This window comes from Coniophora puteana (genome assembly GCF_000271625.1).
Source record: "Coniophora puteana RWD-64-598 SS2 unplaced genomic scaffold CONPUscaffold_20, whole genome shotgun sequence".
Lineage (NCBI taxonomy): Eukaryota > Fungi > Basidiomycota > Agaricomycetes > Boletales > Coniophoraceae > Coniophora > Coniophora puteana.
In genome coordinates, this window is record NW_006913072.1 from 645,125 (window position 1) to 670,843 (window position 25,719).

The 25,719-nt window shown below is 50.8% G+C and overlaps 9 protein-coding genes across 9 annotated transcripts; 4 read left to right on the forward strand and 5 right to left on the reverse strand.

Moving 5' to 3' along the window:
- Positions 1 to 649: 649 nt before the first annotated feature.
- Positions 650 to 4,435, reverse strand: CONPUDRAFT_113510 (uncharacterized protein). Its single transcript, XM_007777312.1, has 11 exons — positions 4,250 to 4,435; positions 3,912 to 4,196; positions 3,632 to 3,856; positions 3,156 to 3,580; positions 3,019 to 3,101; positions 2,108 to 2,968; positions 1,983 to 2,042; positions 1,590 to 1,930; positions 1,229 to 1,516; positions 959 to 1,177; positions 650 to 896 (listed from the first exon to the last, which is right to left on the reverse strand). Exons 1-6 carry the CDS (start codon positions 4,388 to 4,390, stop codon positions 2,148 to 2,150), a joined length of 1,980 nt encoding a protein of 659 aa, XP_007775502.1. The 5' UTR covers positions 4,391 to 4,435; the 3' UTR covers positions 650 to 896; positions 959 to 1,177; positions 1,229 to 1,516; positions 1,590 to 1,930; positions 1,983 to 2,042; positions 2,108 to 2,147.
- Positions 4,436 to 4,651: 216 nt separating this feature from the next.
- Positions 4,652 to 6,482, reverse strand: CONPUDRAFT_85925 (uncharacterized protein). The gene is made up of 7 exons (XM_007777313.1): positions 6,312 to 6,482; positions 6,040 to 6,244; positions 5,684 to 5,898; positions 5,472 to 5,626; positions 5,272 to 5,419; positions 5,121 to 5,217; positions 4,652 to 5,068 (listed from the first exon to the last, which is right to left on the reverse strand). Exons 1-7 carry the CDS (start codon positions 6,387 to 6,389, stop codon positions 5,031 to 5,033), a joined length of 936 nt encoding a protein of 311 aa, XP_007775503.1. The 5' UTR covers positions 6,390 to 6,482; the 3' UTR covers positions 4,652 to 5,030.
- Positions 6,483 to 7,147: 665 nt separating this feature from the next.
- CONPUDRAFT_133168 (Aldo keto reductase) lies at positions 7,148 to 8,702 on the forward strand. Its single transcript, XM_007777314.1, has 6 exons — positions 7,148 to 7,303; positions 7,360 to 7,401; positions 7,479 to 7,613; positions 7,668 to 8,078; positions 8,146 to 8,495; positions 8,550 to 8,702. Exons 1-6 carry the CDS (start codon positions 7,235 to 7,237, stop codon positions 8,581 to 8,583), a joined length of 1,041 nt encoding a protein of 346 aa, XP_007775504.1. The 5' UTR covers positions 7,148 to 7,234; the 3' UTR covers positions 8,584 to 8,702.
- Positions 8,703 to 9,140: 438 nt separating this feature from the next.
- On the forward strand, positions 9,141 to 11,397 carry CONPUDRAFT_140558 (Aldo keto reductase). The gene is made up of 8 exons (XM_007777315.1): positions 9,141 to 9,360; positions 9,418 to 9,518; positions 9,586 to 10,073; positions 10,131 to 10,172; positions 10,232 to 10,366; positions 10,420 to 10,830; positions 10,886 to 11,235; positions 11,288 to 11,397. Exons 3-8 carry the CDS (start codon positions 10,002 to 10,004, stop codon positions 11,319 to 11,321), a joined length of 1,044 nt encoding a protein of 347 aa, XP_007775505.1. The 5' UTR covers positions 9,141 to 9,360; positions 9,418 to 9,518; positions 9,586 to 10,001; the 3' UTR covers positions 11,322 to 11,397.
- A 3,324-nt stretch (positions 11,398 to 14,721) lies between these two features.
- On the reverse strand, positions 14,722 to 16,125 carry CONPUDRAFT_170189 (uncharacterized protein). The gene is made up of 3 exons (XM_007777316.1): positions 15,773 to 16,125; positions 15,638 to 15,720; positions 14,722 to 15,572 (listed from the first exon to the last, which is right to left on the reverse strand). The coding sequence occupies exons 1-3, from the start codon at positions 15,874 to 15,876 to the stop codon at positions 14,752 to 14,754; spliced, it is 1,008 nt and encodes a 335-aa protein (XP_007775506.1). The 5' UTR covers positions 15,877 to 16,125; the 3' UTR covers positions 14,722 to 14,751.
- A 1,380-nt stretch (positions 16,126 to 17,505) lies between these two features.
- CONPUDRAFT_133175 (alpha beta-hydrolase) lies at positions 17,506 to 18,940 on the forward strand (the record flags this gene model as incomplete). Its single annotated transcript, XM_007777317.1, has 2 exons — positions 17,506 to 18,021; positions 18,076 to 18,940. 2 exons carry the CDS (start codon positions 17,509 to 17,511, stop codon positions 18,832 to 18,834), a joined length of 1,272 nt encoding a protein of 423 aa, XP_007775507.1. The 3' UTR covers positions 18,835 to 18,940.
- Positions 18,941 to 18,968: 28 nt separating this feature from the next.
- On the reverse strand, positions 18,969 to 20,569 carry CONPUDRAFT_133179 (uncharacterized protein; the record flags this gene model as incomplete). Its single annotated transcript, XM_007777318.1, has 6 exons — positions 18,969 to 19,302; positions 19,361 to 19,621; positions 19,682 to 19,859; positions 19,916 to 20,209; positions 20,261 to 20,448; positions 20,505 to 20,569. The coding sequence occupies 6 exons, from the start codon at positions 20,567 to 20,569 to the stop codon at positions 19,077 to 19,079; spliced, it is 1,212 nt and encodes a 403-aa protein (XP_007775508.1). The 3' UTR covers positions 18,969 to 19,076.
- Positions 20,570 to 20,749: 180 nt separating this feature from the next.
- CONPUDRAFT_170192 (galactose oxidase) lies at positions 20,750 to 23,735 on the forward strand. Its single transcript, XM_007777319.1, has 17 exons — positions 20,750 to 20,914; positions 20,972 to 21,124; positions 21,176 to 21,214; positions 21,277 to 21,376; positions 21,426 to 21,555; positions 21,610 to 21,671; positions 21,727 to 21,814; positions 21,865 to 21,917; positions 21,968 to 22,040; positions 22,095 to 22,316; positions 22,370 to 22,526; positions 22,579 to 22,697; positions 22,748 to 23,048; positions 23,096 to 23,216; positions 23,274 to 23,366; positions 23,420 to 23,586; positions 23,637 to 23,735. Exons 1-16 carry the CDS (start codon positions 20,759 to 20,761, stop codon positions 23,548 to 23,550), a joined length of 1,998 nt encoding a protein of 665 aa, XP_007775509.1. The 5' UTR covers positions 20,750 to 20,758; the 3' UTR covers positions 23,551 to 23,586; positions 23,637 to 23,735.
- Positions 23,736 to 24,480: 745 nt separating this feature from the next.
- Positions 24,481 to 25,077, reverse strand: CONPUDRAFT_160207 (uncharacterized protein; the record flags this gene model as incomplete). Its single annotated transcript, XM_007777320.1, has 3 exons — positions 24,481 to 24,583; positions 24,638 to 24,813; positions 24,877 to 25,077. 3 exons carry the CDS (start codon positions 25,075 to 25,077, stop codon positions 24,481 to 24,483), a joined length of 480 nt encoding a protein of 159 aa, XP_007775510.1.
- Positions 25,078 to 25,719: the final 642 nt, after the last annotated feature.

Genomic DNA, 25,719 nt, shown 5'->3' on the forward strand with positions numbered 1-25,719 from the left:
AGTACTCGTTGACTTGCGACTATGAATGGATTATCCGACGTCCGCATGGGCGTATCTGAAGGGCTGTAACCTATTGGACATCTGACCACATCTTGCTCGTACTCGAGGTGACGATCCGTTCTTCACTGGTGTCGCAGTGTTCAACATATTTACCGGTCTTGTGGCAACCACGGTATGTGATGTGAAGCAACGATTCAATATGAGCATTGCTGATACCGCAGAAATCTGCTGCATGAGAGAGAGTCGCGAGCAATCGTAATATTGTCACACGGCATATTCCTGAAGGTAGCGATCAAGTTGTGCTAGAAAAGGTGTACTCGCGACGTACCACGGTAAGTGAACAACCGAGTCGCGTTCATTTCGCTTGGTGGACCAAGGGTATCGTGGTGGATTATGGCGTTAGAGAAGTAGCTGTATATAATATCAGATTATCTATCTCATTTGAGGGACGTAAATCATACGTCTCAATCTTATCCATATCCTCCCCCTCTATGTGCCTCCACACATTGATAAGCTTCTCCTGCCAACCTTGACGTGACGTCAGGACTGCCATTATGCATTATATGCGACAACGTCTTCCTGTCGTGACGATACGATGTCATATCTGCGAAGGCAGGCAGTCCCGGGACAATGTACCCCGGCCACTGAAGTAATAGGCACAGAATCTCGCACGCTGTTGCCGCCACTTGAGACTCTGGAAAACAACGAGGACGATCAACAGTAGCACATTCAAGTAATAGATCAAAGATTTGCGGTTTGTGCTTGACGACTTCGAGACAGAATCTACGTGGTCGAATGGAATGCGTGTACATAATGCCATGGGCAGCCCACATGACAGAGTCTTGCGTCATGGCAAAGACCCTAGGAGCGCTCATTTTCACAGTTGCGGGAGATGCCTAATTGACAACAATCATGCCACTTAGCCGGTGCTTTATAATGAGTAACACTGAAATATTACGTTCTCTGTGCCAATGAGCGTCGAGCTCTGCCACGTCATATCGGGACCAAGTAGTCGTCCGACGGAATCATCAGGCTGCTGCAACGCGTAGATACAAACTGCCTCTATGACATCGGCAGCGGAGGATGAGGAAACTTGGGCTCCCATGGAATCTTCAACAAGTGCCCGTAAGGCATTAGCAGCCAGGTGTTGCAAGATACACAACCGGTGCTTTAAAAACTACGCTCCGACATTAGGGGTGAAGACTCAAGGATAATGGTTAGGACGCACTCGCACGCAGGTCTCAATAACTCCGAGTTGCAACATCTCCTTCAAGACAGCTTTCCTTTCTTCTGCGTCTGCGTTCTGCACAAATGTGCATAGACAGTTCAGCGCCGAGTATTGGGCGATGTACTTTTCTTTGGGTACACGAGGTTCGGATCACTCTCGGCGTACAAGGATCATCATTGACGGGACTAATCCGCCGTTAAGGCAAGCGCGTGAGAATGCGTTCAGCACGTCATTGTCTCCTTCAACGTTAGCGATCTGAAACGACTCGTGAATCGCAGCCTATTATGTCTACAGATTAATCCCAGTTGCAAATGAGTAACATATGAAATGTCACTGGCAGAAGGAAAGTTGCGGAACTCACCGTGTATTTCTGCAGATAAATTGGGTCTTCATGTGGATCCTGGAGTCTCGCGTATACCCTTCTGAGATTCTGGGAACGGTGAGGCTCTGGGGCATGAAGTTCGTCCTCGATATATGAGAGTTCAGTCTCTGCGTACATAGTCGAAAGTGTCAATGTGATACGAGCAAAGGCAGTCCAGGAGTGAGGTAGACGCAAAAGCTGGATTATCGTTCTCACATGGCAGCACCCGGAGTGCTTGCGAGTGTTCTCCCACACTGATCCCATTTATCAAGCCACCACATCTTTACCTGCCCTTCGATTTCAATCCAAATATAGTTGGAAGCGAATAACTTGAATGCTATCTACGCCTATGGGTTATTCTAGTTTATAATCGGCAAGAGGGTATACGCTCACATGAACATCTGGTGATATCCGGATAAAATTGAACTATATTTGCACCACCCCGACACAGACCTTTAAAAGAACTTCTCTGTCAAAACGTACAGGCACCAGCAGAGTAACCGGGGGTTAACACCTACTGATTGTGACCGTCTCTCTGAGGGTCACGTAGTAAAAACCCTAGCGGTGCTGTCGAAGTTCAGCGCTGGCCTGATCCACGCGCCGCTTGTTCTTTTCAACGACCTCTGGATCCAAGTTTTCGTTGGCTGGAATCCCTTCTGCTGCGTTGACCGCACATATGGCCAAGTGATAGGCTCGTTGGTAGTGCCTGAGATTGAGCATCATTTGTGCCGCATTCCCCAGTGTGATCACGAGCTGCTTTCGTGCCCCGCGAATCTCAGCCGAGTAAATTTTCTCCGTATGCTCATCCAGTGCAAGTAGTGCAGCCGCGAGCTCACCGGCGCTCGTGAAGATCGAGCACGCCGAACTGAGGCTTGGATCATCTTTGCCGCTCGCCTGACGCTTGCGCCCGCGGTCGATACGGTCAAGTATGCGTCGCTGCGAGATCTTGATGGCTCGACGGATGACATCCGGGTGGGTAATCAGTTGGATATGGCTGAGCGAAGTCGACGATGAGAGCCCGTTTGGTGGCTTCCGTAGCGTTTGTATGCCTGTGAGAGCCTTTCTCTGCGCGAGAATAGTGAGTAATCGGATAAGCGTAGTGGGACCAAGGACTCGTTGAGGTGCGACCGCGAACGGGTCTTCCGTTGGTGTATGCCCGGATGCGACTTCGTGGGGATGGGCAAATACTTCCTCCTCATGTTCGAGGGAAGCAAGAAGCTCCTTTTGCGTGCGGCAATCTTCAGGATATTTGCCGCCCTTGCGGCAGCCCAGGTATGCAATGTGTAGGAACGATTCTATGTGAGCGTTGGTGATGCCACACGACTCAGCTGCGTGCGTGAGTGTGCTGATGATTCGTAGTATGCATACCCGACAGGTGCCTATGGGAGTTTGGGACTACAGAATCAGATTGAGAGGAATAACGACCCACCTCGGGATTCGGCAACCTTGGCAAAGCTCTCCGGTCCTGGTTCGTCAAAGGCAGCATAGTCAGGTACTACCCTTGAGAAATTCCTGCGTGGGAAACGTCAGCATGGTTACCGGTAATAAACGAACTGTAGGAGGTACCGCATGACTGTCTCCATGTCTTCCTCTTGTATCCGCATCCAAACCTCGTGAATCTTTTCGGCCCAGTCTGGACGCGACGTAAAGATGGTCATGGTCTGCAACATCGCCTTCCAGTCTGAATTCTTCGACCCTCTGTCTAGCGGTGTGACACCGGGAACCATGTAGCCCGGCCAGTGAAAGAGAAGAACAAGCAGTTCGCAGGCAATGTGCCCCACCTGACTTTCCGGATACCACCGCGGACGCTCTAGGATCGCACAGTCCAAGAGCAAGTCAAATATATGCGGTTTCCTCTTCACGATCTCGAGGCAAACCTGGCGTGACTGCGGAGGAGTGGTGCAAATGATGCCGTGCGCTGCCTGAATGGCGCTGTCCTGACCCATTGCGTAAAATCTATGGGCGAATTTGCTTGACTGGCTCGGATGTATCTGTTCGATAAAATGGTTAGCTGGGGCCGCGAATGAAGGTGGTAAACTTGCATCTTCTCGACCCATCATCATTGAGCTCTGCCACGTGGTTGAACGATCCCACATCTGACTGACAGCGTGATTTGGTCCTTCGAGCACGTACATACATAAGACCTCGATGATTTCGGCAGCGGCGGCTGCGGAGATCTTCTCCCCTAATGGGCTGGCTACTGCAAGAAGATGGAGAGTATAGGTCGCGCTTTGCCGCATCAGAGAAAGTCGATCTTCACGCAAGTTCTGAAGAATGAATGGTATGAGGACCTCTTAAGCAAACACTAACGGCTCGCCTTACTCGCAAGCACAAGTTCAAGATGCCCCCTTGAAGCAGCTCATCTAGCATACTTCGCCGTTGACCTACGTCGCCCAGCCTCATCAACGAGGCCAGACACTCTATACACCAGTACTGAGACATGTATCTCGACCTGGTATCATCTGTCCCGGGCCACTCTTGCCACGCAATGGCCATCATGGTGCGCACTATCCCAGCGTCCACGCATGCTTGAGCAAAGGTCGTGAAGCGAGGGTTGTTGACATCTAGTGTCTGTCTCTCTGCTTTGAGATCTTCATATAAGATTCCCTGATGAGCTTGTCAAATTTGACGCCCCCCGGCTATTCTAAAGAAGTGCTTACTGTTAACTCTCGAATGCTAACAGGGCTCTCATTAGGATCTGTAAGTCTTGCGAACATCTGTTTGAGGCTTGCTGTTTGCTGCGGTAGAGGGGCATTAGACTTGACAGAAGACTTGAGGTGAGCCACTAAGGGATTCGCCATTCTCAGAGCAGCAGGGGTAGCTATAGGGACGTGCAGTTTTCGTGCAACCTTGAGGGACGCGCCAGCGACGCGTCGCTCGCCCCAGCCCACTTGGCTGATATTTGTTTCTCCGCTCCAAAACGCTCGGTGGCGTCGCTCAAAACGTACCCTCAGCCGTCGACCCAACGACTCTCAACGAAGTTTTACGTAGTTCGAACCATGTCATTAAAGTCAGTCTCGCGAACCGAGTAACATAGGCATCAAGTATGTACACTTTAAAATCTGCCTTCGCTTCCAGAGTTCCAAGTTCAGGTACACGTGCGTCAGCTCTCGTACCGACATCCAAAAGCCCGACCTACGGGTTGCCAGGCTTCAACGTCTTCCACTCCACGGTCCAATCCAAGAAGATTCAAGGTATATCAAAAGAAAACAGATGAAGTTAGGATGGCAGAGATGGTTATGCAAGGGGAAGGAACTCGAAAGGTGGCATATAAGATCAAGAAGTGACAAGTGCGCTCGGGGAGGAACGGGAGGTAGATCGTGTCGCAAGGGTAATTGGGGGGTAAGTAGTCAAAACAGATCTGAAACAACACACAACAAATAGGAGCGATATTTTCTCGTACAACAAATTTGATGACTTGAGACTCAAGATGGGGGCGAACTATGATGGGTAGTAATAGTCGTTTGAGTCCCAGTCCTCTGCGAAGCGGGTCAGCTGACTGGGGTCACTTATGAGGATATCGCCACATACCTTCTGTGATACCTTTCCAAGCTATATACAGCGCGCCTACTGCAGCAGTCTCGAGGATGGTCGCAACGAAGGAGCCGTCGACCTTTGCTGAAGAGCCCTGTAAAACGGGTTAAGCGGCGTGTTTTGAGCTATAGCGCGCAAGAAAACTCACCCGACATATCACCTTGCTGAGGAGGTAATACGCAAGCTGACTCAAAACAAAGAGGATAGCAGAGAGGACGTAAAGCCAGACGGGGCGAACTTCGTTCAATATACCAAGGACGATATAGATCATAATGCCGAAGTAAAGCAACGCTGCACTGGAGGACAATGTAAGAAGAAATCGACTGGCATAAGTTTGGCCGAACTCACGCTCCAGGCCAAATGTTCGTTAATACGAACAGGGGTGTGCTGTGCAGAGCCGCCGGAGGGTTCGATGGGCCAAACACGTGTGTTACAGTGAGTGCGACGTCGAACGAAATGTACGTCGTTGCGACGAAGAAGAATAGGCTGATGATCGAGAACGGCTATTCCGGCGTTAGCGTCATAGCGCGTGCGCGAGGGACATAAGACGGAGAACTCACAACCAGCGAACTCAACGTGCCATCCTCCACTATCTGGGTTGCCACGAGTGCATTGCCCAGCAGGGCCCAGAACGTAGTCGCCACGAGACCAGCATGTATGGCAGTGAGAGCGACAAGCGCGGTCGAGCCTTGTTCGAGGAACGAGCCGGTCGTGAGAAGTTGGAAGGGGAGAGTGAGAAGGTAGAGGATGAAGAAGGTACGGAGCTCGACGCGGCCTGAGATACGTGTGAGCGCAACGAAGCGAATAAGGCGAGCGAGTAAGCAAGGAAGGCGGAGCAAGGGCGAGTCTCAGACAGACGCTGGAGCCGACAGACAAGCAGGAGGGATGGACATTGGTGATTTAGAGGAATACTCACCGACAGCGGCCTTGCGTCTACCCGTCAAAAGAATCAAGCCCACCATGAAGAGGATGCTAACCGCACAGACGACGATGTTGGCGACATTCCCGATAGAACCATCCTGACCAGCCCGGAGTATGCCGCATTCGGGATTTACGCCAATGGGAGCAGAGGCCGAGTTGCTCGAGACCGAGTTGAAGACAGTGTCAGAGTTATCCTTGATCTGTGATCGCAAATATGAGTGTCAAGCATTGTGAGCCGAGGTGGCGAAGGATTAAAGGGTGGCGGACCTGGCGATAGAAGAGGTTGCACCATGTATATGACGGGACCTGGGAACAAAGCGGCTGAAAGTCACCGAAGGCGACCATGACTCGAAAGATTAAGAAAGATGGTCGAGGGGCTAGGAGGGGGTCTGGTATAAAGCCTGGTATCGCCCTTGGGGCAGCGTCTAGGGGAGGAGAGTCGTATGGGCGTACGGGGGTCGTATGGTGTCGTTAGATGAGGGAGTAAAACAGAGTTGGACGCCAAACGCAAACACAAGTCAACACACGCCCAGTGAGACTACTCCTTCTTCGGTTGCTATAACTCACCGTACCAGCGAACACACGGCCAGGGAACGAATGCTAGCAGACTGTGTTGACCACCACAGAGCGGAGGGAACAGAGAAAATGAGCGTCGAGAGTTGGGAACGCTAGCACCGTGTCCGCTGGCAACAAACAGCCCCGGCGGTCGTTACCATCCCCTATTAGGAAACCATTCACAACACCCTTCAACGCACTTGTCTTTGTTCTCAACCCCTTCTAACGATTCCGATGTTTCATCTCCAGCGCTTTCTGGTATCGGACAGCTGTAGGAGCTCGCTGTTGCGCACGGACCACTCCTCATGCGCATACAACGTTTACCCCTTCGCTTTTGCCCGAAAGAACCTCATGTTCTAGCATGCGCAATCTTTATCGGACGCCCAGGATCCCCCACGAGACTCACAGACACCAATGGCGCGGGGTACCGTCACCGGTTCGGCGGGACGATGCCCCGAGGGCGTATCACCTCGTCTATTGACCGGGATAGCTAATTTTACCAGAGACGATTCCCCTGAGTTTCGCCGTCACCCTCTGGTCATAGGACCATCACTCGAGAGCATAAATATGGTCAGTAACGTCGATTGTCACCTCGACGACCTTCCCGCACGCCTCTCAGAGTCCAGCCCTCGGCAATGTCTTCCAGCCTCAAAGTTGAGTACCGCCAGCTCGGCAAGTCCGGTCTCCGGGTTTCTGTCCCCATCGTGCGTTTTCTGTCCCTTCATCTCAGGGGCTATTTCACATGCGTCATGGCTTTTAGATCGGGGCGATGAGCTTTGGTTCCCCAAAGTGGGGTCTTTCGGTATGTGATAGCTTCTATCACTACATCAGTATACAAGGCGGGCTCGCTAACTCTACTCCACCTTCGCCGGTCCGTAGCCATGGGTTCTAGACGCCAACGACTCCATCCCCATTCTCAAGGAGGCATGGGACCTGGGTATCAATACCATCGACACGGCCAACGTGTATTCGAATGGCGAGTCTGAGCGTGTAGTCGCACAGTTCCTGAAGCAGGTGCGTACGATAAACTTTGGCTACTCAACGAGCAGTCGCCAATGCATCACATAGTACAACATCCCCCGGCATCAAGTCATCATCGCAACCAAATGTTTTGGCCTCGTTGCCAGTTCTGTCGAGATCAGAACCGCCGCCACACCCGGCCTCGACCAAACTCGCGAATATGTCAACCAGTCGGGTCTCTCTCGCTCAGCAATCTTCAATGCTGTCAACGCCTCCCTTGCTCGGCTGGAGACGCCGTACGTTGATTTGCTCCAGATCCACCGTTTCGATTCCTCCGTCGAGCCAGAGGAGACGATGAAGGCTTTGCATGATCTTGTAGAAAGCGGCAAGGTGAGATACATTGGCGCGAGCTCCATGCGCACATGGCAGTTTGCGCTGCTCAACGAGGTTGCGGCGCGGCATGGGTGGACAAAATTTGTCAGTATGCAGGATGAGTATTCGTTGCTGTACCGAGAGGAGGTGCGTCAATTAAATATTGTTGTCTACCTTCCCCATTACTTGCCTCTGAACGTCGAATCATTGTTAGGAACGCGAAATGCTCGCCTATTGCAAGTACAACGGCATCGGCGTCATCCCATGGGCCCCGCTCGCTGGAGGCGACCTGGCACGCCCCTTTGGTGTCGAGACGACACGGCTGACCTCGGCAAAAGGCACGCCATTCGAGAAGAAGTTCACCGATGCCGACAAGACTATCATCGCGCGCGTCGAGGAGATCGCGAAAAAGTACGATCGCAAAATGGGCCAGGTCGCGCTTGCGTGGGTGAACAAGCGCGTGACGAGTCCGATCGTGGGTGTGAGCTCGATACAGCGATTGCATGAGAGTATCATCACCGGCTTTGAGATCAGCGACGAAGAAGAAGGATATTTGGAGGCCCCGTAAGTTTCATTCACAGCGCTGCTTGCCGGAGCTATTGCTTACGTTGAGTTTAGATACCAACCAAAACCTGTCCGCGGACATGCCTGAATGGAAAGACTTATGGACCAGGGTTGCCTCTGTATTATAAGTCGTCGGGGGTTCGACTCGAGAACCTCGCTGCATGTAAGATATTAGTCGAGGTTGTGAATTTGACATATTGCTCGTGTTCCGTTCTGGCGGTGTGCAGTTGAGGAGATGCATGAAGGACGTTCACACAGCGTTTCGAGCTTGGTAGAACGGTTATGAGGTGCAATTATTACTAAAGTCACGAGCTTTTGTACCGAAGTTCGCGACAGGATGCCCAGGTAACAATGTCTCTGACATGTGTATTCACTTGCTGTTTCTGCCCCATATTTGCTCCGTCCGCTTCAAAGTGTGTCCTGAAAACCATTAACACGACCATTCGGGAGTTCAGTTTTCGAGCTTAGGAGCTGCTACAGGAGTACGAAAGGGCTACTAGGTGATGGGCGAAAGGATCTGCCTGCGAGGAGCCTCCCCTAAAGTGGGGTTGGCGCCGAGCCTACCCTGAAGTAACTGAGGCCGACATCGGAAGGTTTCGGCGCCAAGTTACCCAATCGTCTGGTCTGTATTCGAGATGGTGGATGGTTTACCACTAACACGGGCTCACATGAGCCCAGGCTTTCGGTTTGTGCGCTTTTGGAGCGCATACACCACTCTGATAACATAAATCTGACCAATGCGCGCCTTTGTGTTTGAGTCGTTACTAAAACTGACTGTTTGGGTATCTAGATCATGCACATGAATACTGGCCAGCTTCAAGCACAATACTTGCACTCGGAGGTTGCCAATTCTTGCTTTCGCTAGGTTAACAAGTTAGTCCCAGAATGACGTACTGTATATCGCTTACAACAGTGACCACAGATTCGGATATCGACACACATGAAGGCCAACCGCATCGGAAGTACTTTCTGGGTTCGCTATGTGGACGTTCAACAAGCTGGCCTATCCTAGACCGCCCAATGGTAGCTTTTTTCATTGAATTGTCACTCAAATCACCGTTCGCTAATCAATGCTTCATGATTCGTTCAGAAAGAAGGCGCTCAAATACGGAATGCATCACGCAGGCGCACCATCGCGGCCGCTAGTCCTGGACCAACGCTTTTCTGGGCTTCTGTGTTAAATTGACCACATGCCGATCTAAGGTCCAACCAATCAGAAGGTACGAACTCAACAACATAGGATGACATCTTCCTTCAGTTCGTCCCCTCCTATCGGCTTCTTGCCAGATCTGGTCCCTTTTCGATCGATTGACGAATGCGCGATGACTCGCTGGTCATACGCATTTATCCTCCCCCCGAGCTCTGGGGCCCCTAATATTAGCTTCCACTGTTGCGCCGCGTACATGTCCCGTCGTCTTTCACACATTGTGAGGTGCGACGCGCATATAAGCCCGCCCTGCTTCCTTCTGTTGCCGTAATTCGCAACGTTGTGACCTTACTTCGGATATGCGCACTAAAGAACTCAAAGTCGAATACCGTCAGCTTGGAAAGTCGGGTCTCAGAGTGTCGGTGCCGATCGTATGTCATATGTTTCTATGGTATCTGCGCAGTTTCCTCATTCTTCCTTTTGAACAGCTTGGTGCCCTTAGCTTTGGTACTTCCAGATGGGGACAGGCGGTATGTTGAGTCGGCATTGTAGAGGGGAGCTCAGGGACTGACCAGTGGGTGTTATACAGCCATGGGTTCTCAATGCCGAGGATGCTTTCCCTATACTAAAGGAGGCATGGGACCTTGGCATTAACACCATCGACACCGCGAATTCATACTCTAATGGTGAGTCGGAACGCGTCATTGGGAAGTTCATCAAGAAGGTGAGCGCAGTGCGATGAGAAATTAGCCCCTATCCTCTGACGACCCGCGTCAGTACAACATCCCGCGACATCAGATCATCATCGCCACGAAATGCTATCGTCTCGTCGCTGAGTACCCTGAACTCCGGACGAGCACGACACCCGGCCTCCAAAATCGCCGCGAGTACGTGAACCAGTCCGGCCTCTCGCGGGCCGCCATCTTCAATGCGGTAAACGCGTCGCTCGAGCGTCTCGGCACCGACTACATAGACCTCCTCCACATTCACCGCTTTGACCCTGACGTCCCACCGGAAGAAACGATGAAGGCGCTTCATGACCTCGTCGAGTCCGGTAAGGTGCGGTATATCGGTGGGAGCTCGATGCGATGCTGGCAATTCGCGATGCTTAACGAGGTGGCGGCGCGGAACGGATGGACGAAGTTTGTCAGTATGCAGGACGAGTATTCGTTATTATATCGCGAAGAGGCGAGTGCTTACATGATCTCATCCTTGCGGCAGAATGACTGAAGTTGGTTTTCAGGAGCGTGAGATGCACGCATACTGCAATCACCACGGCATCGGTATCATTCCATGGGGCCCACTCGCTACAGGTGACCTCGCTCGGCCACTAGGCGTCGAGACCGAGCGCGCCAGCGCATCAAAGGGCACTATCTTCGAGCGCAAGTTCAGCCCGTCAGATGAGCTCATCGTGATGCGTGTCGAGGAACTTGCACGGAAGTACGACAAACCGATGAGTCAGATTGCACTGGCGTGGATCAACGGACGAGTCGCGAGCCCCATCATTGGTGTTAGTTCGATACAGCGACTGCACGAAGGTATCATCACGGGATTCCAGCTCACGCCAGAGGAGGAAAGGTATCTGGAAGAACCGTAAGCGTCTACACTCATATACTTGGGATCCACGCTGATGAAAACGATGTAGGTATGAACCAAAACGTATCCGAGGGCACGCATGATGTAAGACCGCGGAGTGCGATAGGTTGGCTATGTTAGTTCTCTGAACATATTATCCAACGCGTCATATATGCGCATGTCACCATTACCTCATAACATTCTTTCGGTTTGTTGATATTTATACATTCATGTTTAAAGCATGCATGGCGTGACCAAGCGTTGCACTGGCTTGCGGTCTCGGATGTCAAAGCGATGAAATAAGTTACATCGTTTGTAGAAATTTACGACAACTTGAGGTCCGTTTGCGCATAAAAATTGACCGGCGCCTACTGTGCATGACTTTGAAGCTTAGTCTCTGCTTGACGTATCAGTTGTTCGATCTTTGGCACTAGCCCCGGTTCTAGACTTTCTTCCCCTAGAATGTTTTCGGCCGTCTCCAATGCACCGTGCGCAGAGCGAAGCGTACGAGAATACTGCCCAATACCAAATGCTACCTGTGCCGAATTCCATAGCGCATGAACGAGTAGTCTCCGTGCCCCGTGAATTTCTGCTGTATACTTCCCATCAGTGTGCATGTCCAAGGCGATCAAAGCCGTAGCTAACTCGGCGACGCTTTCAAACGCCGCGCAGGCGGAGCCCATTTCTTGATAACCTTGACCTGCTTCCATGCGATCGCGAGCTGTGTTCATTCGACCACGCGCGCTCCTTTGCGAGATACTGATAGACCGACGAATGATGTCTGGATGGGTGATCTGCTGAATATGAGCTAGCGATGTTGAAGCCGAAAGCCCTGTCGGAGCTTTGCGAAGCAACTGGATACTCTCAAGTGCTTTTCGCTGCGCCAACACGACCAAAAGACGAATAAGAGCGGTCGGTCCCAAAGTACGTTGATGAGAAATGAAGAACGATTCGTCTACACCAGGTGGATTCTCGGAGGAGAAAATGGGGGGATATCGGACAAATTCCATCTCGTGCTCAAGTACGGCAATAGCGCTTTGTTTGTTATAACGACCAGGTTTGAAAAGTTTTGTGGCGTTTGAGCTTTCAACATACGCAACCTGTAAGAAAGACTCAATCTGTGCATTATTGATTCCACAGGACTCTGCAGCGTGAGTCAGAGTCGTGATGAGCCGCAGCACAGACACGCGCACAATTCCTAGCATATGTTGAACATCAGCACGTTCTGATAACCAAGGTATGGGAGACTTGCCACGATTCTGTAAAAGCATAGGTAAATCGTTTGGATCTAGTGCGTCGAGTCTAGCGTAATCTTTGACTGCTTTCGAGAATTTTCTATAAGACACTCAGGCGCATGAGACTTCAAAGTTTCAAGTCTCGAGAATAATCGCAAGCTCTCACCGGTGTATAGCCTCAAATTCACCGTCTTCTACACTCATCCAGACTTCGAGAAGCCTTTCCATCCAATCAACCCGTGATGTGAATAAGGAAATCGCCTGGAGCATTAATTTCCAGTCTTGTTTGTTCGAAGTTTTATCCAATGTAACCGCGACACCTGGGACTACATGGCTTGGCCAATAGAACAACAGATTCAACGCTTCGCAAGCTCTCCACGCTACCGCGCTTTCTGGATTCCACGGTGGCGGATCAATCATTGCGCAGTCCAGGAGCAGATCAATGATGTGGGGTTTTGTCGTGAGGATGTCAAGGCAAAGTCTTCGTGTAGGAGGAGAGAAAGTATAAAGAATGGCTTGCACTACTGATGTGGCTCTGTCCTGGGATTTGGCATGAATCCTGAGCGCAAGGCGCCGCAGCAGGTTTGGTGCTATCTGGAAAAGGGGATAGTTATGGTATTTTCAATGAGATCGATTATAAAAGTCTTACTGAACTACTCTCAGGAGTGATAAGCCTGGCCTGCCATGCTAATGTAGGATCAAAAATTTGATTCAGAGCAAGCTCGGACCCTTGGAGCGCGTAAAGACAGACAGCCTCGAAGATCTCCGCAGCAGTAGAAGGGCTTATCTTCCGTCCTAGAAACGCTGTAGAAGAAAGTTCATGCAAACTGGAGACAGCACATTGTATTAGAATGTACAGTCGATGATGTATGAACTAAGAAGCATAGGTGGGTGATGTCAGAGAGGTTAGCGTGTATACAAATCAACGAATTTATAAAAATAAAAATAAAAATAAATAAAAATAAGATAAAAGGTTAAAAGGAAAAGGACTAACCTGCAAGCACGTTTCGACGATTCTTTCTTGCAGCAGGGCATCCAACAAGGTTTGGCGTTGATTATAAGACCCAGCTATTAGCACTGCGGTACAAAGAGTACGCAGTGCCCCGTACTTGCAGATCCAGTATTCCGGATTTGCATCCTCGGCCAACTCTCGACGTGCAATCACCATCATAGAGGGAACTAGACCTGCTTCGAAATATGCTTGGGCATACTGATTGAAAGGGCGTTCATGTTCGGGCTTGTCATACCCCGGGCAGGACGCTAAATTTTGATGGATCTCGTTCTAAATCATGTTAGATCAGGTTGATTGATCGAGAAAACCGGCGACGGAACGAAACACTTACCATCTCCATCTGTACTTGGATAGGGTCTTCTTGCGGTTCAGCCAACCTAGTAAACAGCGCTTGTAGATGATGCAGCGTGGGCGGACTGGTATTTGGAGAAGACATTGGACGGATGAAGATGCTTGTGAGGCTTGCACTAGCGTACAAGCCCCGTGAGGCTGACGCAAGCCTTCTAATACACCCGTGGGATATCTGCTTAGCGCGTCACAGCAACACATCATCACGCTTTAAGCTTTAGCTGCCATTATCGCAATTCCCGTTCAACACATCATAATGTACCACAATAAATCGGAGGCGCAATTACTTAGGGATTGGAAAGGTAGCAGCTGCACTTCAAATGACGATAAACCTAGCAAATTCTTGAGTGACGCGGGCTTCGTCGATCAACCATTAGACTGCAGTATGGGTCCTTGTCGGCATAGCACGAGTACTAGTGAATGGTTCGACGGGCTCAGAGGCTCACCTGGCAAACGGAGCATGGTAATTCGGCGTCATTTGGTCGAAAGCTGATAGTGAGCCAAGTCGCCCAGCGGCTCGGCGTCGAGACCGAGCGGGCTGACACATTGAAGGACATGATCTTAGACCGCATGCTAAGCTCGAGTCATATGAACTCGTCGTGATACCTGTCGAAGACTTGTTCAGCATCGAGGCGAGGTTATCGTTTAAAAGTAGTATCCGAGGACGAGCGCGGATATATTGAGGAGTAATTGCTGAGTCGTTTCTATGCATGTTTTCAGATCTACTTATCGAATATTACTTGTCATTGCCAAGCTGTTACGAAAAGTCCTCATGTAGCTAGCTTAAGCCGACTCTAGACGACGTTTGAAACAAGTTTGGAACTCGACTCTGATTTACATTGCATTGTGATAGAAGCTGAAAATAAAACGTAACCTAGAAGTATACGAGTATCAGAATTTCTGGTTAGAGCTCACGGGTCGAAGTCTACGTGCTACGTGCTACGCAGACTCGTAGATCTCAACATTGGCTTGGTCAATCAACAGCTTGATGCTACGAATAGCCCCCAAATCCAGACCTTCTTCATCTGGAATGCCTTCCGCTGCTTTTACAGCACCGCGACCGAAGTGTAGTGCTTGCAGGTAGTTACCAACGCCAAAAGCCATCCGAGATGCGCCACCCAATGACAAAACGAGCACCTTCCTAGCGGGCCGGATGTCTGACGCGTATCTCCCCTCTGTGTGCATATCCAATGCAACCAAAGCAGCCGCCAGTTCTGCGATGCTCACAAACACGACACAAGCGGTAAGGGTATCTTTCGTGTCTGATGGCTCTTTGGCACGGTAGTTGCCGGCTATCATCCGAGCATGCAAGCGCTGATGAGAAATCTTGATAATCCTACGGATAATGTCTGGGTGGGTGATCTGCTGAATATGGTCGAGTGAAGTCGATGGTGAGAGCCCACTTGGCGCTTTACGGAGTGTTTGAACGCCATTTAGGGTTTTGCGCTGTGCAAGCACGACGAGAAGGCCAACGAGCGTAGTTGGAGCCATAGTAAATGCAGGTGCAACAGCGTATGGCACGTCTTGACCAGACGCACTTCCGGAGATAGCGCTGGAAAACTGGAGTAGCTCCACGCCATGTTCAAGAGCAGTCATAGTCTCTTCTCGCGTGTGGCAGTCATCAAGGCGAACCCGGAGATTGTGGCTGCCTACATAGGCCAGGTGTAAGAACGATTCGATGTGAGTGTTAGTCACTCCGCAAGGTTCGGCAAAATAGGTGACAGTAGCCATTAAACGCAGAATAACTATGCGTATAACACCTGCAATGAACCTTTGGCATGAGAAAGATCGTTTTTGAGTAATGATCTCAAACGAGTGCACGAACCGCGACTTTCTAATATCTGCTTGAGATGTTTTGGATCCAGTTTTTCGAGACGTCTGTATCTAACCATTGGTCCAGAGAACGTCCTGGGCAAAATCACTCTGCTTAAGCACCTCCAATAAGAGAAGTAGTTCGCACCTTTCCGCGTTCTCTACGTCTTCTTCGTCTAGCCGCATCCAAACCTCAATTAACCTGTCTGCCCAATGCGGTCGAGATACGAGGATGGTCGTCATCTGGAGCATTAATTTTCGATCGCGACCCTCAGACGTCCAATCAGAAGACAAAACACCAGGAACTATGTGACTAGGCCACCGAAACAACAGATCCAGCACTTCGCACGCATACTTTCCGACCTCGCTTTCAGGACACCACGGCGGTCGATCAAGGCTCGCGCAGTCAAGGAGCAGATCAATGATATGTGGTTTCTTCTTGAGAATATTGAGACAGAACTCACATGGCCGGGGTGGGAATGTGCACAGGATGCCCTGCGCAGCCGCCATCGAAACGCTTTGAGCTGTGGTATGCACGCCAGGTATCATGACACTTGAAACGTTGGGTGGTAGTTGGGACAGCTGTAGGGAAGGTGTGAACTTCGTGCGAGTGGAATCGCGACAATCTTACGTTTTCTTTTCTGATAAACAACGATGCCTGCCAGGCTGTCGCGGGATCCAACATTTGTTCTATAGCATACTCCGGTCCTCGGAGGGCATAGATACAAATGGCTTCAATAACATCTGCTGCGACAGAAGGCGGCAGCCTTTCTCCCATATGCACCGATAATGCTAGGTCATGCAGGGTATGGGCGGCACAGAACCGGAAAATGTAAAGCTGGCGAGCTAAATACTAAACGCCAAGAATCATAAGAAATCATATGGGATTCCTTGAAGAAGCTCGGCTCACATGCAGGCACAGTCCCACCACGTCTTCCTCGAGAAGTTGATCTAACAGAGCTCCGCGTTGAGCAAGATCTCCAATCTCCATCAACATGGAAAGGCTTTGCACAGCACGGAATTGAGAGACGTAGATTGCGTTGGGAGCACAAATCCCTATCCACTCCCGTCGAGCTATAGTCATCATGGAGCACACTATGCCCGCATCCAAGCACTTCTGGGCGAACGGGCTGAAGCGCAGTTGATCTTGATGGGTAGTCTCACGATCGTTGACTAGATCCCAATACAATTTGGTCTGGTATCGTTCGTAAGCGACCTCAAAGGTATACCCAAGAAACAGACGTTGAAGATGTACGCCGTAAGGGTATACTCACTATCCCTTCTTGGGCAGATTCAGGGTCTTCGTGTGGATCAGCTAGCCTAGCAAACCAAGCCTTAAGGTCGTCCACTCCAAAAGAAGTAGGGTTGAACGAAGACAAGGTCGTCATGACTGAAGTTCGAGTAGGAGTTAATGGAAGTCTGTGCGGTAGGTCTAACGACACGTTGAGGTCAGGTAGAGGTCCGACGCAAGCCTTGTGATGATATCGATGCGCGATAAATCGGGACTAGATCTAGCTTCCCACAGTCGCGCAGTGGCCACGCTTGCCTGTCTACAGCGAGATACTTGCATTCGACGCTCGAAGCGTCGTCCACCTCGCTTTCTTGTTTAGTACAACGGAGGACTTAGAGGCGAAGTGATGAAGCAAGCAAGAGATCCGGTCAAGGATCCGGTCACGACGCGGGTGTCGGAGTCGGGGTGACACTCCTGGCAAACCCTTGACTGATGCGGTCCTCAAATTTCATATGGCGCCGCCACAGCCCGCCGCGACGACGACGACAACCTCCGACTGGCTCTCCGGAACAAACCAAGCTCCATGGCTTAGCTCGACTTAAAAACCAACGGCAGAATGAGCACTACTCAGATATCTCGCCCTCGCACCCATCATGGCCCCCATCCCCAACCCGTACAAGATCAGTGTCTCTGACGCCAAGTTGTCGTGGATCACCGAGCGTATCAAATCTGCCCATGTCATTCCCGACGTCGAACACCCCACAGGCCAAGAATGGGCGGATGGACCCCCATCAACGGTCGTTCAAGACCTTGTCGACTTCTGGCGCGACTCTTACGACTGGCGCAAGGTCGAGGCACAGCTCAACGTTACGTTCCCCATGTTCACTGTGCCTATCGAGGATCCTCAGTCTGGCCAGGTGATGACCGTTCATTTCGTTCACAAAAGAAGCTCGAGACCGAACGCGGTCCCTCTGTTGTATGTCCATGGGTGGCCTGGCAGCTTCGTAGAGGTGAGCACTATTAAACGTTTCAATCGCTATAGTTCATCTCGATGTCAGGTTGAAGGAATCCTCGAGCGTCTCACTGAGCCAGAAGAACCCAACACCCAGGCATTTCACGTCGTCGCCCCGAGCATCCCAGGATTCACATTTGGTGCACCACCCACGGTAAGTACAGCACGATACCAGGCGTACAATCTCGGCTAGAGCACATTCTTCCAGCGCTCCGGCTTCACTGTGCTTGACATCGCCTTCCTATTCAACAAGCTCATGGTCGACGTTCTCGGTTATCGGTCCTACATCGCTCAAGGCGGCGACTGGGGTGCCGGCATCATCCGCACGCTCGCGACAGAACATCCTTTGTCGTGCATCGCGGCACACACCAACTTTCCGCAAGCGTTCGGCCCTCCATCCCCTCTTAAGCATCCCATCGCCTTCCTCTGGGTGATCACCCAATGGTTCTCGGCGAGCGAAAAAGCCCGGTTTGACCGTATGATGGCGTGGTTCAAGGGCGACATGGGCTACGCGTTCATCCAGGGCGAAAAGCCGCAGACGATCTCATATGCTCTCCTAGACTCGCCCGTGGGCATGCTGACGTGGATATATGACAAGGTCTACCGCCTTGTCGATCGTGAAGTGTTCACTTGGGAGAAAGAGCGCATCATTACGTGGACGATGCTGTATCTCGTCTCTGAGAACGCGGCGCACGCGAGGATATACAAGGATAACATGGCAACGGTAGGTGAGGTGAAAGTCGTGGGGAGAGGCGTGCCGTTTGGGGTCAGCGCGTTTCCGCATGATACTGGATATGTCCCGAGATGGTGGGCACAGGTGTCAGTCGCGGAGAACATCACATTTTGGCGCGAGCATGAGCGCGGTGGGCATTACCCGACGCTGGAGTGCCCGGACTTGTTTGTCAAGGACATCCGGGACTTCATGGCTACTGTGCCAAAGGAGTGTCTTGCAAAGTTGCAAGCATAGACATCAAGACGTTTCCTACGCTTTGTTATCGGACCTGTGAATTCCTCCACTCATAGATACTAGCATGTTGTTCGTATACAGTGACTCATGAACACCCATTTTCAAAGATATCGATCGATACGTCGTTTTCTAAGCGGCGAGAGACACGTGTATATGACGTTGGACTAGAGTACAGCCAGGACAAGACAGTCTGAACGGGCAGGATGCTCGGAATGATACAAGGGCTCTATGGATTATAGGGCTTAGCTAAATGCATCTTCGCCGGCCTCATCTACCATCTCCCACCCGTCTTCCTCGATTATACGCTCCGGGTGTCGAGGGGAGCGGACCATTGGTGACCACGTCGCCGGCCTGATCCGAGCACGAGCTGCTGGTTTGGCAGCAGTCGCTTGGAGAAGCTGAGCGAAGTCGAGCGAGAACGACGATGACGTGGGTGGCGGAAGAGGGGGTACAGTCTGGTGGGATCGGCTGCACGCGTGAGTCTCATTAGTGCAAGGCAAATAATCGCATCGATTGTGCGACTTACCGGCCTAATTCAGGACTGCAACATATCCCCCATAGGTTGCTCAACGCATCTCCGGCTTGGGATAGCGGTATCTCGACGGACTGGGTATGCGCCAAATAGCACACATTATAGAGTAACATCGCAAAAGCCGTTGTGAATGAAGATTCAGATGCTGTTTCGTTGGCGTCTATGTATGACTCTGACGTTGATGACGATAACGCGGTGGCCGAGGAAGGCATGGTCGACGAGGAGGATAGATGAAGTGGCTGCTTCTTGGACCATCTGCATGGCGAACGGAGCCAAGATGAGTTAAAGAGTGAGAGCGTATGGCGAATTGCTTACTTTGACCAACCTCCCGATTCCGTACCTTTGATGGCTCCAATCCACGGGCGACCCACTGCGAACCGCTTCTGGTCCCACTGAATATCAAACGGAAGTTTAACGCCGAGATAGAATGTAAGGAGTCCGAGGAAGTGTATGGTATGGGTAATGACAGCGTTGATGTGATCGGGTGGGTATCCTATCCGAGACTGATGAGATAGAACAGGGCAAAGAAGTGAAGCGACTCAGACGTACGTCGTATGTCCCCTGGTACAGGGAGAATCAAATCGCCGATTGTCCACTCGCCTTTGGTGCCGGCTCTGCCTCCGATAGGCGGTCTGCCTCCGACCTCGACAATGTTGAAAACTTCGATGAGTTCTTGAACGAGACCGATACGGGCTCGCGTTATAGCACCAGATAGCGCGTGAAGCTCTTGCGTTTCCTTTGAAATGGTTTGGTCGAGCGGTGGAGAAGGAAGAAGTTTAGCGGCTGAGAGTGTTCGCCTGCGTGCAGCTAGCTGCTCTCGCAGGAGTCTGAGACGTTCGCGCTCTATCGGAAAGGTTAGGAAGCTAGTGGCATAGGGTTATGAACGGAACGCACTGGAGTCATTGCTGCGCTTTAACTTCTCCAGGCCCTGTCCAAGGTCTTTGAGGTGGTCCTGTAGGGTTGAGACCGTTGCTCTATCATTGCGGAAGACCTCGATACGAGTGAGCGCCTTGGTCCCTTTTGCGATATGTTCGTCACGATCCGACGCGAAGTGTTGAGTCTGGAGACGAAAGTCGCGTACGCTGTAATGACGTACGTCAGCCAGCAATGCCAACGATCTGAGTTGTTGAGTACGAACTGTGTTTTGAGGCAGCTGGCACAGTAAAACTGTCTCTGTCTCAGCTCACAGTTCTTGCATTCCATGGCATAGTGGGGAGAAGGAGAAAGAGAGAGGAGGACGCCTACGACAACCCGCTGAGGCCACTTTCGCTTATGTCAGCAGATCCTCCACTTGGGGAGTGTACGGGCCGAGCGACTGCAGAGCTTCCGATCTCCGATGCAGCTCCCGTCGTCCTGATCATCTCATCACGCCGATGGAGACGACGAGCACCAATGGCAAAAAAGAAGGCAGGATCAACAAAAGCAGTGAACAAAGCTGCAAAGAAAGATAAGGCGGCGCAAAAACTCGATCGTAAAGAAAAGAAGAAAGTCGGAAAGTCAAAGAAAGAGGAAGCGGACGATGAAGACCTCGAGGACATCTTAGAGAAGGTCAGCATCAGCATTCGAGAAAATATCTCGTAATCTGACGTCGACGCTATGCAGTAGCTGAGGGAAGAGTGGGAACAAGCCCATAAGGTGACAGAAGAACTCGTCGAAGGACCGCCCAGTCGTCGGGCAAACGCGTCTCTGACCGCGTGTCCCACCGGCAACTACCTGTGGTGCATTGGAGGGGAGTACTTCAGCGACGATGGAAAGGCTGTGAGTACTCGTCAGTACATACCCGGAGCTAGCTCAACTTACACCTTGCAGTACTTTTACAACGACGTCTTCCGCTACTCGCCTGACAAAGTGCCCCATCTACTATCTCAACAATCACGCCACGACTGACACGACATTCGACTTGTTTCTAGGACGAATGGCGCAAGTTCGTCTCTCCAAACTGCCCTGGTCCACGTTCAGCTCATAGTGTCGTCGCGTCACCGGCTGGAGGAGGGAGGCTCTTCTTGTTTGGTGCGTCCTAAAGCCGTGTTCGTGAAATTGTTAACTGACCTTTTTCAAGGAGGGGAATTCTCGTCGCTTTACCAGAACAACTTTCATCATTATCGCGACTTCTGGTATTTTGATGTCGCAACGCACAGCTGGGAGCGCATCGAAACCAAGATTCGACCCAGCGCGCGTTCAGGGCATCGGTGAGTCCGCTTCACCAGCATTGGCAGCCTACATTCATCACCGAAATATTGTAGTATGGCTATGTGGAAACACTACATCGTACTTTTCGGTGGATTCTACGACCCAGGGTACCGAAGTGGGTTTTGTTAGTATGTATGTCATTGTCGAAGCTAATTGTCGTCTTTCTCTAGCAAACTACCTCAACGATACATGGATATTCGACACGCAGGAATACAAGTGGAAACAGACTGAGTTTAAAGAGAACGAACGGAAACCCTCGTGAGCGATCATCCGATTCATTAAACGATCATTTGCCTCATTAGCGCTAGACCTCGTAGTGGGTTCTCTTTTATTCCAACTGCCGACGGCATCGTACTACATGGTAAATTCCATGCTACAGCGGTTGCTGGCGAAGCTGACCAGCTAGTACAGGAGGCTACTGTAAGGAATACGTCAAAGGGAAACGTCCTATAGGTGTGATGCTGGACGATACCTGGTTCCTCAGGTACGGGCTTTCTCATTGTATCTGCAACTGAGTTTATGACGAGACACGCTATAGGATGTCACTTGATACGCCTGCGGAAGGTAAATCGACGTCGACAGACACTCTTTCGCTCAAGTGGGAAAAGCGCAAACGACCCAGCACAGCTTTTGCCCCATCGACGCGCTCGGGATGTACGATGGCTCTGTGGTCCGCGAAGTCAATGGGGATCCTCTTCGGTGGAGTCACGGATGAAGACACAGACGAGGAGAGTCTCACCAGCGTTTTCTGGAACGACCTGTAAGTTTGCCTTCGAAACGATTATGTCTCGACTTGAACAATGCTTTTCGTAGGTACGGATACCAGCTCATCGGGAACGGAAAATGGGTCTCAATGGCACTGAAGCGACCCAAGAACAAGGGTGGAACCAAGAAAGCTGCTGCTAAGCAGCAGCAGCAGCAGCGACGCACTCGGCATTCAGACGATGACGACCCGGACTCTGAAACTGATGTAAGTCACTCAAGTCCATGTTATCCCACTCCGTGAACTAATATTTTAACAGATAGCCATTGTTAAAGAGAAACCTGCGGCACCGGACGTCGATCCAGACGATCCAAACCTTACTTTACCTATGCCTCGGTATAACGCGATGCTGTCAGTTTTGCGGAACACATTATACATGTACGTCTCTTTGCTTGCCCTCTCCGCACTTATACAATAACGCTTCATAGTTATGGGGGGATCTTCGAAAAGGGATCTCGCGAATACACCCTAGACGACTTCAACTCGCTTCAGCTCGACAAGTTAGATAGATACGTCTGCCTCAAGAAGGCTGACGTCACTATCCCCGACGATGACGCCGAAAGCAGCGATGACGACGAAGAGGATGGAGAAGACGGAGAAGACGACTCGGATGAGGACGAGGATAACGAGAGCGATGATGGACCGGAAATGGCCACTTTCGTTGTTGACGAGCCTGAAAAAGTGGATGAGGAAGTGGACGAAGTGGCCGTCGAAGTGACACCTCAGCCGGTGAGTGACGAGCTAGTCGCGGGGCGTACCCATCATCCTCTCCATAGGATCTTCGTGCTACTGCACAGGAGTTCTTGTCGGCCGCCGACAAGGAGAAACGCTCGGCCAAAGATATTATCAGCACGCCTCTGCCAGGAGAAACATTAGCGATGTTTTATGGTCGTTCTCGTGAGTGTTGTTATGAAACGAAGTATTCATCCCTTATGGGCCGTGTGTGCATATCAGGTGAATACTGGACGCAAAAGGCGTTTATCTCTAGCGATAATCGCGGCAAGGAACTTCGCCGTAATGGCTTTAGCATGGCGGAAAGAAAATACGGTAAGTCGGTCTGTCTTTTTGGCTTATTCTTGATTCTCAATGTATTCTTGCAGAAACATATAAACCTATATTGGAGGAAGTGGAGAAGATCTTAGCCGAAGCAGGGTTAGATGATGACGAGATCAAAGCCAGCGCAGCACGGCAGCCAGGCAATAACACTGGCGAAAGTAGGAATAGACGATGATTGCGAACACTCAGTTTCACAGAATACGTGTTGAAGGTGTGACCTACTTGAATGAAGTCGGCTAGAGCACACTTACAAGTTGCCAGAGATGAAACGCACTTGGACATGGCTACCCGACACCATTCCGAAGCGTCCCAATGACGGACGCATCCTCCACTGCACCCCTTTCAGCCTTTGCTTTGAGCATCAAACAGTGTGAAACTTGACATTCTTCCGCAACACTATCAACACAATACAATGCCAGATGTTGATCATGTCCATGGCGCGCTCTATGTGCGACTTGGAGTGCAGCGAGATATGAAGTGGCGGAGAATCAATCGCAGCGGCGAGCTGGCGATGAACGGGGACACTGCGGCCTCAGGGAAGACATAGTCATACCAAGAAATATAGGCAACGTGTCAACTCTTATCGACAAGGTACACTGTTGTACCACTGGGCTGCGGTTTCAGTGGTCCATGGGCATGTCTGTGTGTCCGAAGTAGGAAACACCTGCGATATCTAGACACGCGTCAGCAGGATTCTGTGTACAGAATGGGAAAGATGCGAACGAACACCAGCCTCAATGTCCCTGTTTGTAAAGCGCCGAGCATGCACAGCATCATCAGGAAAATGTCAAAGCTCTACCGGCGGCGACCGGTGGCAGTACATGTCAACATCGCTGAGGTAGCCAGTGTCAAGGGCGTTGACACCCCCCAACTCTGTTGACACGTGTCGGATAATATTGAACTGGTGCGTATAACAGTGCACAGCATTGTGCTACGGTGCCACGTAGCATCACAGTTCAGCTGACGCGGTGGGCGCACGAAGTGGGTGTAGGCTCTGTAGCCCACCAGAAACACCCCGGTTCACTCAAAACACCCAGAAAGAGAAACAAAAACATCAATAAAATTGTAGGCAGTTAGTATAGCAGTTGAGATGTACAGTAGCTATCTAGTTGTTGAATTCAACGACCAGCTCAGCGACCCCGTTCGCGAGCACCTCCTTACTCATGGACACTGAAGTGACCGGTTGGTACTGGACTCCAGCGTGTTCACTAGAATAATACTCAAGTCAGTACCGCATAGACACGGAGAGTGAAAGCGCGTACAGGCCATCCCGATACATCCGGGCCTGAAGCTTCCCCAGAATGTTATGCTGGAGGCCCTCCAGTTCGAACCGGTTGAGGTCCTCGAGGTACGTTTTGTACACAGGGCGGTAAGCCGTCTCCGAGAAGGTGATCCTGCCCCGCTTACCCGTATGCCATTCATCAATGGCACAATCGATCTGCCCAGTGCGTATCAGTGCGAGTACTAGAGATAATCCAAGCGACTCGAAAAAGGCGCTCACCGCTGTCATGATGAGTGCGAGAGCCAGTTTGGGGAATGGCTCGTAAAAGTCACGACACCGGATGGCGTCGTCATCACGGTCTTGAAAGAAGACTTCGTTGAGGAGGTTCTGGATAACGGGCCCGCAGTAAATATATCTGCGGGCAGCCCAATCCTGATAAACAATGCGTGAGATAGACACGTAAATTAATAGAAGGAACATCACTTACACGGTAAAGGGTTAGGGAGGAGTGTAAAACACAGTGAGTGAATCTCAAGAAGAGGTTGTCGACGAAGGGCGGACAACTGGCTTGGAGAGACTCCAAGGCCACCAGTTTCGTCTTATATAGACTCTATACCCATATTTTGATATATTATTGAAAGTCAGGCATGTCCAAAAATTCTGAAACTTGAGGGTTAGGGTGGTAGCTTGCCCGACGAGCGAAGCGAGGAGGGTAAGCGTAATGAGAAGAGGAGTTGAAACTTGGTCAACAGGCTGGGGATTTCCCCCAGCAACCTGTTTCGTATATATACTCTTCAGGACCAAAATAGTTTCAAGGTGGAGTACCATCGGATGTCTGTAGAGAGGCGGGAGACGCCTCTACGGGTGCATCCAAATGACATCATTGTATAGGAATAGATGTTAGTAAGCGTTTCAGCTAAACTTAGCATGCTTGATGACTGATGTGAATGCCGAGGCCGATGCGATCGCATCGGGATTACCTTAAATGATATAATCGTCCCACAGTGGGAAAATTACCTATAAATAGGTGTTTCATGTAAAAATACCTGAAACTTCTCACGCCCTATGAATAGTCAGTTCCACGTGACTAATAAGCGCTCGGGATTAGCCGGGCGTCTATCT

What these genes read in the sequence shown, in the direction of transcription:
- CONPUDRAFT_85925 (XM_007777313.1), bottom strand. Translation starts at nt 6,389, where the DNA reads ATGGTCGCCTTCGGTGACTTTCAGCCGCTTTGTTCCCAGGTCCCGTCA. An exon ending in ACGAACATTTGGCCTGGAGC is followed by an intron (nt 5,420 to 5,471) that starts GTGAGTTCGGCC and finishes ATTGTCCTCCAG; the next exon opens with TGCAGCGTTGCTTTACTTCG. An exon ending in TCAGCAAGGTGATATGTCGG is followed by an intron (nt 5,218 to 5,271) that starts GTGAGTTTTCTT and finishes CCCGTTTTACAG; the next exon opens with GGCTCTTCAGCAAAGGTCGA.
- CONPUDRAFT_140558 (XM_007777315.1), top strand. Translation starts at nt 10,002, where the DNA reads ATGCGCACTAAAGAACTCAAAGTCGAATACCGTCAGCTTGGAAAGTCG. An exon ending in CTTCCAGATGGGGACAGGCG is followed by an intron (nt 10,173 to 10,231) that starts GTATGTTGAGTC and finishes GGTGTTATACAG; the next exon opens with CCATGGGTTCTCAATGCCGA. An exon ending in TTGGGAAGTTCATCAAGAAG is followed by an intron (nt 10,367 to 10,419) that starts GTGAGCGCAGTG and finishes GACCCGCGTCAG; the next exon opens with TACAACATCCCGCGACATCA.
- CONPUDRAFT_133168 (XM_007777314.1), top strand. Translation starts at nt 7,235, where the DNA reads ATGTCTTCCAGCCTCAAAGTTGAGTACCGCCAGCTCGGCAAGTCCGGT. An exon ending in TCGCACAGTTCCTGAAGCAG is followed by an intron (nt 7,614 to 7,667) that starts GTGCGTACGATA and finishes TGCATCACATAG; the next exon opens with TACAACATCCCCCGGCATCA. An exon ending in CGTTGCTGTACCGAGAGGAG is followed by an intron (nt 8,079 to 8,145) that starts GTGCGTCAATTA and finishes AATCATTGTTAG; the next exon opens with GAACGCGAAATGCTCGCCTA.
- CONPUDRAFT_170189 (XM_007777316.1), bottom strand. Translation starts at nt 15,876, where the DNA reads ATGCTCCAGATGACGACCATCCTCGTATCTCGACCGCATTGGGCAGAC. An exon ending in GACGTAGAGAACGCGGAAAG is followed by an intron (nt 15,721 to 15,772) that starts GTGCGAACTACT and finishes GATTTTGCCCAG; the next exon opens with GACGTTCTCTGGACCAATGG. An exon ending in GCAGATATTAGAAAGTCGCG is followed by an intron (nt 15,573 to 15,637) that starts GTTCGTGCACTC and finishes GGTTCATTGCAG; the next exon opens with GTGTTATACGCATAGTTATT.
- CONPUDRAFT_170192 (XM_007777319.1), top strand. Translation starts at nt 20,759, where the DNA reads ATGGCAAAAAAGAAGGCAGGATCAACAAAAGCAGTGAACAAAGCTGCA. An exon ending in CTACGACCCAGGGTACCGAA is followed by an intron (nt 21,672 to 21,726) that starts GTGGGTTTTGTT and finishes GTCTTTCTCTAG; the next exon opens with CAAACTACCTCAACGATACA. An exon ending in AGCGTTTTCTGGAACGACCT is followed by an intron (nt 22,317 to 22,369) that starts GTAAGTTTGCCT and finishes TGCTTTTCGTAG; the next exon opens with GTACGGATACCAGCTCATCG.
- CONPUDRAFT_113510 (XM_007777312.1), bottom strand. Translation starts at nt 4,390, where the DNA reads ATGGCGAATCCCTTAGTGGCTCACCTCAAGTCTTCTGTCAAGTCTAAT. An exon ending in TCTTGAACTTGTGCTTGCGA is followed by an intron (nt 3,857 to 3,911) that starts GTAAGGCGAGCC and finishes TTCATTCTTCAG; the next exon opens with AACTTGCGTGAAGATCGACT. An exon ending in CAAGGTTGCCGAATCCCGAG is followed by an intron (nt 2,969 to 3,018) that starts GTGGGTCGTTAT and finishes AAACTCCCATAG; the next exon opens with GCACCTGTCGGGTATGCATA.